General features: G+C 37.0%; 1 protein-coding gene across 2 annotated transcripts in view; it reads left to right on the forward strand.

Annotated features, from left to right (window-relative positions):
* ANKRD50 (ankyrin repeat domain containing 50) overlaps nt 1–11,113 on the forward strand; it is a 39,463-nt gene extending 28,350 nt beyond the window's left edge. The window contains exons 2-4 of one of the 2 annotated variants that reach the window (XM_075200073.1): nt 1,688–1,709; nt 3,435–6,985; nt 8,938–11,113. In XM_075200073.1, the coding sequence (XP_075056174.1) occupies nt 3,563–6,982 (3,420 nt within the window). In that variant the 5' untranslated portion in view covers nt 1,688–1,709; nt 3,435–3,562 and the 3' untranslated portion in view covers nt 6,983–6,985; nt 8,938–11,113. The remainder of the gene's footprint in view (nt 1–1,687; nt 1,710–3,434; nt 6,986–8,937) is intronic. The other variant, XM_075200064.1, reaches the window with a different exon arrangement.
* Nucleotides 11,114–11,365: the final 252 nt, after the last annotated feature.

An 11,365-nucleotide genomic window follows, 5' to 3' on the forward strand; every position in this document is an offset into this window, starting at 1 on the left:
ACTCTGCGGTGATCATGCGGGCTGGCGAAGGGGGAACTTGTGCGCCATCCTGGCTTCCTCCTATCTACCCTTTATTCCTCCTACCCTCGCCCCCCCACACATTTTCATAGCTCACCCGACCCCCACCACACCTAGTACTCCGCTCTCTCCCTTCAGCAGCAGAGGTCAAAAGATTAACTAAATGACAGGTGGCAGAGTTTTTGTCAAGTGGTAGCCATATAATTAATAGGTATCAATTTTAAAATCCAAGCTATAGTACATTTAGCACAGAAGGTGCGACCAGCGACCAGGCCTATTTTGTAGATGATAACCTTAAAAAGCTTTGTCTTGTTGTTATGCATGGTCTTATAGCTAACAAGCTGCTGGTAAATGTAATGTAATGCAAATGTTTTGCAATACATAAGGATTTTTGTTGTTTTTCAGTGGTGATAGGACTAAACTAACAATTTTGTTTGCGATGTATTGATAGGTGTAGTAAAATATGTTGCCATAGTAAGATGTATAGACCTGTGACAAATGTTATTTTTGATGTGGATGCATTCATTAACTAATTGCATTCCTTTTGTGGTATCTGTAAGAAACCTTAGTAATATGCTATATGCAGAGATCAAAAAGCCCAGCTCACTTTTTCTATGCTGTGTAAGCATGAAGTGTTTGATCTGTTTGAACCTTTGTCGTAACGTCTGATTTCTTCAGTTCCGTACACACCTGCATAGTGGTATTAGGATAAATACAGCATTGGTACATTTTTATTCTGCTCTGAGTTTAAATGCTGCTGTACAGTGCTGGTTTATCTCCTTTTTAGACTAAAGTTACCTGGCTGGTGTTTGCCATTAAAATGGAAATAGTTGTTTGCAAATAGTGATTTGGAGAGATATTCTTTATTGGTTAACTGAATAGTGTTAAATTACATACAACAATTTTTATGGTTGAGCTTGGAGCTGTAGTTCAGTTATAATATAAATAATATATATATATAGATATAGATATAGATATAGATATAGAAATATATAGATAGAATGCAATATACATATCTATCTAGATATAGATATATTAATCTCCTTGCACGTATATTACTCTAAATCCATGCCAATGAGTAGTATAAATTTACCTTTCTTCATATTTGCAGAGAATCAAAGAGAAACACAGTTTGCAGTAAATGCTTAGTTAACTTTTGTGATTCATATGTTCTCCTATTCTAATTAAAATGTGAATCAATATTTATTACTTCTACTGGCACTCAGCCTCTTTATCAAGGAGCAGAGAGGGTGAACAGGATTGGTGGCAGACTAAAGCAGAGAAGATCAATCCCCCCCACGACCTACTAAGATTGTCCCAAGCATGTGGTGATCTTTGTGTGAGAATACTCTTCAGAGGGTGGGAGAGGTGTTATGTGATCTTGAAAGACGTGTGTGTGCAGGGTGTAGATTGGCTTCATGTGTGGGTGAGAACTTGGAGTTGATCTTTCTCCTTTGAAGAGCAGCCGGTGTGTATTGACTTGTGTACATGTCATTTTACACCCTGTGATACATGTTACACATTTGTTACTTTCTTGGCCATGGGTTGTTCCTGCTGGCATCCATTGACTGCTATACAGCACAAAAATGTTATGTCCCCCACTTGTTACTTGAAAATTGTATTTTTATTTAATAATACATGTTTTCCAATTGTGTCCCTTTCTTTCTAGGGAATCCATCTTAAATAAAAGGGTATGTATTTTATAGACCGTCTATCCCACCAAATATAAAATGTCTTCAAGTACTCGTAAGAAGGAAAACATATCCTAATTAACAGTAAAATATATAGACATAAGCCATTGTATACAGGACATGACATTTGTTTGTCTTCAGTTCATTAATTAGTGGAACCTGCCTTTCTACTTAAGTGACACTGGGAACATGAACTAACACTAATAGACCAGTGCCCCAGTCTTGAAATGATCACATGGAAACAATTCTTAACTTGACAAGAAAATTGTCTCTGAACCACAGTGTGCAGTCAGGCTCATGTCCTCTGTGTTTCAGTTTTATACCCCATTTACTTAAGTTAGCCTTCATCTAATGGACAAATAATAAACTTGGTCTATTCATTAAAATATAAAAAAAAATAATCTCCTATATGAAAGTCAATGTCCTTGTTTGACTATCAGCAACATTTGCTGCACTTTCATGAAGGAGAAATAAAAAGTGTAGATACAAAATGGAACCATACAGTGTTTAAAAATAATGAAATAATGATCTGAGTGTTTTGGATTTGACAGTTCAGTACTGTAATACAGACATTTTATGGTAGGTTACCTGTGAATGCCGTTATAAAATTGTGGCCATTAATTTTGTGATATCGCTCTATCAGGACTGACAAAATCATTGCAGCCAGATAGCCAATACTCCTAATAAAATTACTGCTGGCACCTAAGATTAGTGAATAGTTTATATTAAATATGTAAATGGATGCACATCTCTAGCTGGCTCCTGAATTCTGTAATTTGTCTATTGCTCTGTTATACTGTAATCATTTGTTAAAGCACTGGCCAGTGTGTAATTACTGCAAATATTATATAGCGTCATACATTAGCAGCCTTTGCCCCTTTGTCACACAAATTGCCGGCCTATTTCCTCCACCTCATGGAATGTGCCGCATTATAGTAAAACCCTGTGTGACTCTGGCAGCTGTATCAGCACAGACTTTCATAACGCTGTGCTTGGGAGCTGTAGTTGCAGTTAACCAGCTTTTAATAGTTTCTGCAAAACCACTCTACAGTGGGCTGCCATTCCACTGCTGAGAGGAAGCAAAAGAAACAGGATATACTCCAGTCTACAGGGTACCTCTTTTTGTTGTGTTTTGTTGTTTGTTTGTTTTTTGTAATTTTTGGTGACCTTCATTGTACCACATTCATATTGGCAAAGCATTTTACAGTCCATTATTGTACCCTTTTTAAAGCATGACAAAAACTTTTGAATAGTTTAGGTGTGCTAAAAATCATTCTTAATTTTTAACAATAGTTTTATTACAAGAACATCCAACCATAGAGTAAGACAGCATGTTGCTGAATGGGATAAAACAGATGTGTTTAAAATCTAAATTTTAGTTTTTAAATAGAAAAATGATTATTTAGTTCTCTAGTAATATTCACACTGTTTATTTATAAACCATTATTTTCAGTAAATATATTTTTGCCATGATGTTTTATGGGACTTTCCACAGAGGAATAGACAATGCAGTTTGAATGGAATTGTTATAAACATAGGAAGTAGCGTTCTTTTCTATTGTCTTTAATAATTGATTTAATTGTGTACTGATCTACTAGTAGACATCCATATAAATCCACTGACCCAACTTCCAATTTTTTACTAATACATATGTCAAATAGAACAAATGTCCTTTTATTAATGTCTCATGTGACATTTAATAATCATGGTGTGTTTTAATTGCAGGATTCAGAAAGATAAGTTTGGATGATCTCCGAAAAGCTTACATAGTTAAAGATGTTCAGCAATATATTCTACATCGTTTAGACCAAGAAGAAGCGTTGAGACAACATTTAACTAAAGAAACTGCAGAGATGTTAAACCAACTGCACATTAAAAGCAGCGGATGCTTTCTTTACTTGGAACGTGTATTAGATGGCGTAGTAGAGAATTTCATCATGCTACGTGAAATACGAGATATCCCTGGAACTTTGAATGGTTTATACCTCTGGCTATGTCAGAGGCTGTTTGTAAGAAAACAGTTTGCAAAGGTGCAACCAATTTTAAATGCTATTCTGGCAGCTTGCAGGCCGCTTACAACTATTGAACTGTTCCATGCAGTTTGGACCAAAAACATGTCATTAACAATGGAAGAATTTCAGCGGAAGTTGGATGTTTTATCAAAAGTCCTGGTTGATGGGTTAGGGAATACCAAAATCTTATTCCATTACAGTTTTGCAGAATGGTTGCTTGATGTAAAGCACTGTACTCAGAAATACTTGTGCAATGCAGCAGAGGGACATCGAATGCTTGCTATGAGTTATACATGTCGAGCAAAAGAACTGACACCAGCAGAGGTTCAGGAGTTTGGATTACATCTAATACATTCAAACTTGCAGATAACAAACTCAGAATTGGCTTTGTGGATGATCTGGAATGGAACATGTGTAAAAGATTCCTTGTGTACAGTAATACCAAAGGAACAAGAGGTGCTGCAGTTGCTAGTAAAGGCAGGAGCTCATGTTGACAGTGAAGATGATAGAACATGTTGCATTGTACGACAAGCCTTGGAAAGAGAAGATTCAATCCGCACACTTCTAGATAATGGAGCATCTGTAAATCAATGTGATTCAAATGGAAGAACACTGTTGGCCAATGCTGCTTACAGTGGTAATCTTGATGTGGTCAACTTGCTTGTTTCAAGAGGATCTAATCTTGAATTAGAAGATACCAACGGACAAACAGCACTTACTTTAGCAGCCCGCCAAGGGCATGTGAAGGTTGTCAATTGTTTAATTGGATGTGGCACAAATATAAACCATTGCGATCATGATGGATGGACGGCACTAAGATCTGCTGCATGGGGTGGGCACACTGAAGTTGTTTCTGCACTTTTATATGCTGGGGCCAAAGTCGATTGTGCAGACGCAGATAGTCGAACAGCGTTAAGAGCAGCAGCATGGGGAGGACATGAAGATATAGTACTGAATTTGCTACAGCATGGGGCAGAAGTTAATAAAGCTGATAATGAAGGTAGAACTGCTTTGATTGCAGCAGCATACATGGGACACAGAGAAATTGTAGAACATCTTTTAAATCATGGTGCAGAAGTCAACCACGAAGATGTGGATGGGCGAACAGCTTTATCAGTAGCCGCACTCTGTGTTCCTGCAAGTAAGGGACATGCATCTGTAGTCAGTCTCCTGATTGAGCGAGGAGCAGAAGTAGATCACAGTGATAAAGATGGAATGACCCCACTACTTGTTGCTGCTTATGAAGGACATGTTGATGTTGTTGATTTGCTCCTTGAAGGTGGTGCCGATGTTGATCACACTGATAATAATGGTCGTACACCCCTCCTTGCTGCAGCTTCTATGGGACACGCATCTGTTGTTAACACATTACTTTTTTGGGGTGCTGCAGTAGATAGTATTGATAGTGAAGGTCGAACTGTTCTTAGTATTTCTTCAGCTCAAGGAAATGTTGAAGTGGTAAGGACACTTCTGGACAGAGGTCTAGATGAAAACCACAGAGATGATGCTGGATGGACTCCACTGCATATGGCTGCTTTTGAGGGTCACCGATTAATATGTGAAGCGTTGATTGAACAAGGCGCTCGAACAAATGAAATTGATAATGATGGCCGAATTCCTTTAGTGTTGGCTGCACAAGAAGGACATTATGACTGTGTACAAATTGTTTTGGAAAATAAATCTGCAGTTGATCAAAAGGGATATGATGGTCGGAATGCATTGCGTGTTGCCTCTCTGGAAGGGCATAGAGACATAGTTGAGTTACTTTTCACTAATGGTGCAGACATCAATTCCAAAGATGCTGATGGAAGACCAACACTTTATATATTAAGCCTGGAAAATCAGTTAACAATGGCTGAATATTTTTTAGAGAATGGAGCAAATGTAGAAGCTAGTGATGCTGAAGGCAGAACAGCTCTCCATGTTTCCTGCTGGCAGGGACATTTAGAGATGGTTCAGTCCCTCATATCCTATCGGGCCGTTGTCAACGCATCTGACAATGAAAAACGTTCTGCCTTACAGTCTGCTGCCTGGCAAGGGCATGTGAAAGTGGTTCAACTTTTAATTGAGAATGGTGCTCTTGTTGATCATACATGTAACCAAGGGGCGACTGCGCTTTGTATTGCAGCCCAGGAAGGACACAGCGATGTTGTCCAAGTATTGTTAGAACATGGTGCAGACCCAAATCATGCAGATCAATTTGGAAGAACAGCTATGCGTGTTGCAGCAAAAAATGGACATTCTCAAATAATTAAATTGCTTGAAAAATATGGAGCCTCAACACTAAATGGATGCAGTCCTTCTCCTGTTCACACAATGGAGCAAAAAGCCTTAAATCCTTTATCTACTAAAGTACAATCTTTAACAATTAAATCAAACAGCTCATCCAGCACAGGAGGTGGTGATGTGCATCCTACAATGCGTGGCTTATGCAATGGCCCTTCTCATGCTTTTAGTTCTCCATCAGAATCTCCAGATTCTACTGTAGACAGACACAAGTCATCACTGTCAAATAATTCCCTCAAGAGTTCTAAAAATTCTTCAATTCGTACGACCTCATCTACAGCAACCGCTCAAACTGTGCCTATTGATAGTTTCCATTGCCTTTCTTTTACAGAGCAAATTCAACAACATTCACTTCCACGCAGTAGAAGTAGACAGTCAGTAGTCTCTCCTTCTTCAACAACTCGATCTGTAGGACAAAATAATTCACCCATAAGCGAATTTGAATGGAGCCAAGTCAAGCCTAGTTTAAAATCAACAAAAACAAACAAAAGTGGTAAAGGAGAAAACTCAAACAAATCTAGTTCTGTAACAAAGAAAACAAAGCAAAGTAGCTGTTCCCAGTCTAAGGTTTTAGAATATGAAATGACTCAGTTTGACAAAAGAGTGCATGCTCCAAGTTCTGTAACTGGAGTGAATGTACCATTACAGCAAATCCCTGCAGACACTTCAAAAATCCAAATTCCTTCAGTGCAGCAGGAAGTCGGGCGATCTCAACAGCAATTTCTTATTCAACAACAAAGTGCAGAACAAAAGAAAAGGAATGGGATAATGACCAATCCCAATTATCACCTTCAAGGAAATCAGGTTTTTCTTGGTAGAGTCTCTGTGCCACGTTCAGTACAAGGTCGAGGACATCAGGAAGTTTTGGATGGATACCCTTCAACGGAAACTGAGTTAGGCCTTAAACAGTCACTTAAGCTTCAAATTGAAGGAACTGACCCTAGCTTTAATTACAAAAAGGAAACGCCACTTTAATTGGTAAGACATGTTTTTAGGCTTTTAACGTGCAGGTTCTTTATGGTTCAGTGGGCTTGAAAGCAAACATCAGTCTTTAATGCAGTCATGGCAGTCAAAGCTTTGTATTTGTTTGACAGCTATATGAGTTTCTAGAGCGGAAAAATAAATGTGTATTGTATTTATACTTGAAACAACGTTACAAAATACAAATCCAGTTTAGTGTGTCTGCATTTTATACACTTTTTCAAGATCAACGCTCAGTGATTTTGCAGCATTCGCTGTCAATGCCTGTGCTCAGACATTAATACAGTTGCCGCAAAGTCTTGCTGTGACTATTTTGCCGACTTAGAGATGGCAGGTAACTATATATTGTTAAACACAAGACTGGGATTAGGACTTCTTTGTGTAACATTATGGGTACTTATATTTTGTATTCAGATTGCATTGGTGTACTCAGTAATGCTTCTCATTTGTCATGTATCTTTCATATGTGCCGATTACTTATTTATTGCCCATTATTAAAATAATGGTGTACAGCTATTATTCCATAGAAAAGCCACACCCACATATACATAAACCATGCACGGATTTCCGTAAGCAAAGTTCAAGCTGACTCCTATATTTTCTTAACTTACATTCTTGTGCCCTATCTAAAAGTACATTATATGCATAGGACCACTGCCCCTTATACAAAAACATTGTGCACTCCTGGTCTAAAGTCTGTTTAAAACAGAATATACTCTTAAGCTTTTTAATACTAAATAAACAAATCAGTACTTATATATCATATCTATTGTTCATCTTAAATTTAGGTGTTTTTGTCTAAACGAAAGGCTTCTAAAGAGAGAGCTTACCTAGATGTTTGATTTATTTCAATTCGAATACTCTGAAGTAGTGTATTTTAAAAAGTTATTTAAAATGAACCTGTCATTAGCAGTCTTACATTTCTTTTAAATGGAAGTGCAACAAGGAATGCTGACAAGAGAACTAAGAGAGGGTATAATATCACTTTGGAAGAAAAGATCAGGCGGAGGAGGAAGAATTAAAAAACTAAAAAATATAATAAAACAAAAAGTTGCAGTGTGTCTGACAACGAAGATGGCAATGTGGTTGTACAATTAAGGTGTACAGCTTGCAATGTTTGTTTTTCCCCTGTATATATGGACAGCTGCATAATTCCACTTCTATAGTACTTTAAAAATGTAATATTGTACCATGGTTGTCATAGCCTTGGATGACGCAGTATGGTGAGCAAGGGACATGACATGGTCAAGATTAGGTGCGAATTTAAGTTTTTCAACGGCATACGTTTCATGGTGCTAAAATATCCTAATTACAGATGGCGGGTAGGTGTTTTTCTAAATTGTGTAGCTTACTAATGCCATTTATCTTGACTGCCATGATAAATGTCCCATGTTTTGGCTCCCTCTATGGTAATATAGATATTCATTACTACAGAACATCGGCAGTATGGTTATTGCTATGTCTAGTCCTAGGGCCCGATTCATTAAAAAGGTAAGACAAAAAAAGAGTAAGATTTCTCCTGGATAAACCATGTTACAATGCAAGGGGTGCACATTAGTTTATTTGCACATAAGATAAATACTGGCTTTTTTTTCATGTAGCGCACAAATACTTGATAGCCTTATTTGTGCACTGAAATTTAAAGTTGATCTAGGACATGTCCTACCCCGATATAAATCGCCAATCATATTTTAAATTTACCTCCCTCCTCCAATGCAACGTGGTTTTCCCAGGTGCAAAGTACTGGCTACATAATTTCAGCACAATATTACACGTTCAAAGTAAATATGGAGCCGATTAAATAGAGAACTTGCTGACCTATGTTTTTTCATGCTGACAGGGCTATTTTGGACTTTTTAACTATGGTATCAAATACATTTATAATATGAGCAACTAACAAAGGTTTCTTGCAAATAAACCCTACTTTTTTTTTTTTTTTTTTTTTTCAGGTTGGAAAAGCACAAGGATATAGCATACTAGAAGATAAGACACAAACAACTTCAACCCTTTTATTTTTGGTGACCTTAACATCTGAAGTTAAATGGACTTGAAAAATTGCTTTAATGTGCCTAGTTGTAGGCCAGTTTTGTTTTAAAATGTTAAAATATGTGCTTAAAGATGTATTGTGCACAAAAACGCACTTTGTAACTGCACCTAAAGAAAACCCTTACTCTTCCCGTACAAAAAAATGCAACTAGCAGCTTTTCAGATGAATCTGAAACCTAATAAATATGCATGTCCTTCCACGAACTCTGACTCTTCTCCCTTCTTGTTTCTCCTGTTTAGTAACAAGACATGCAGCTGAATAAGTCCCATCCTGACAGCATATAACAAATCGCACCTCTGTATTCTTGCAAGCTCCAAAGTATATTAACACTTCAGGGGCAAAATATGTAGATTGGAAAAAAAGAGAAACACTCAGCCTATTTTTCTGCAGTATTTACTTTCAGTATGTAATTAATAACATGTCCTGCCTAGACATGTCCTGCACAGTAAGATCAGCAGCACCACAATCCCCCTGCCCCACCCCAACACCACCCTTTTTGCAGTGGAGTTGAATGTATTATGCTCAACTTTCCTTGAAAGCATATTTATCCACCACTGACTATCTCAGTGTTATGTATTTTTCTGGTGATAACGTTCTCAATTGCTTATTTAAATAAACTTGTAACCTGTTATGTTGTCTGTGTCCAGTTAGAGAAAGAAATATGTACGTAGTTTTCCTGTTTGTGTCAAAAGTGAACATGTACAAATGTATGACCCAAAATGACAATGGTTCTCTACATTTTGTTGTAGTATTGTTAATGGCATATTTATTTTCCATGCAACGCACTAGGGTTAGGAATAATGCAGCCTCTGCCGAGGAACTACAACATATTATAAAGTTTTGAATATTTTGTCCCTGTGGGACATTTACATAAATATAGTAACACGTTCTTAAAAGACCGCCTTAAGAATGCTAACGACCCCTTATGTCCAGAAAGTATGGTGTATTTTGCTGTACTACTCAGTCGCCAATCTGTTACAAGTGCTTTTTTTGTCTAAGAGCTGCCATTTTCTGAGCCTTATTTTTATTGCAACATTTGTTTTCTTCTTTTAGGCAAAATGGACCTTGTGGCTTAAGCAAGGTGTCATATTATTGTTTACTCTTTTCACAGATATTGCCCAGTTTGTGGATGTAGCTTATTAATAAACTGTTCCAACTCTGTGAACTTAAAAGCCTTTTCTTAAAGAGCATCTGTTTCCATCACACAGTGGAGTCAGCCATTTTGTGGGTTGAGCGAATAGTGACAGTGCAATCTATGACTTATCATAATTATTGTAAGGTGCCACAAAGCTCCAAAGAAAACAGCATCCATAAAACATGGACATACAAGGAGACAAAGTAAGCAGATGTGAAACAGAGTAGGCAGGGCTCGTCTCATGAGAGCTAAACGTCTCGTGTGAACCAGTGACATCATTGCGTCAGTCATGACAATAACTACTAGTAAATTACTGGCAGCATTCTTATGGATATCTGTTCAGCTCACAATACGACTGCCTCCATTGTGTGTAAGGTAATGTGCTGGTTGAGATTGATTAATTCAATGATTTATTTTGTTATAACCAAATTGTTTTCTAGATACCAGTATCAATTGCAGAGTTCTCTTGCATTCAGACTATACATATAATTTATCCCCCCCACTCCTCCAAGAACTTGCTTTAACTGGTAAAACCACTAACTTTTTTTTTTTTATTTGAATAATCCATAAAAGATGCCTCAGCAGGAAGAAGTGAATAAAGTAGCAGCTCTGTGAATCATTGAAATCTAGTACTTTGTTTTCTAATTATAGCAATTGTGCTATGTTATTGACTGACTGTTTTGTATTGTTCTACTCTTAACAGTATTTCAGTTGTCATTTCTTTGTAAGATATTCCTTCACAAGTCATTTACTCTGCTATGCAAATGTATTTTGCTCCATCCTTTATGGAAACATTTTCTTCTGTTTTTGAATGTAAATATCCAATGTAAATTGAATTACACATTGTAAATGAATTTTTATTTTATTCCTTGTATAATATTCAGCAAAGAACTCCTCCTATGTATATGAAAGTGCATAATAAATATATTTGCTTTTCATCAAATATCTCACTATTTTTACTTTTACAAGCTTAAATTAACTTTTAAAATAGTCGCCATGTGAATGTGATTTCATAAATAGCGGATGATGATGATGGTACGTCAATTAAATGAATGACATTCTAGTAATTCTTTTTTTCATTTCTCTGTTCATATTTTTGTCTCCTATGCTAGAAGTTCCTCAACACCAGTACTATATTTTATACATCCATGCCTACTCTCTCACAGGGGCATATTCAGTTGTCGGCGGAAACGCC

This window comes from Mixophyes fleayi, chromosome 1 (genome assembly GCF_038048845.1).
Source record: "Mixophyes fleayi isolate aMixFle1 chromosome 1, aMixFle1.hap1, whole genome shotgun sequence".
Taxonomy (NCBI): domain Eukaryota; kingdom Metazoa; phylum Chordata; class Amphibia; order Anura; family Limnodynastidae; genus Mixophyes; species Mixophyes fleayi.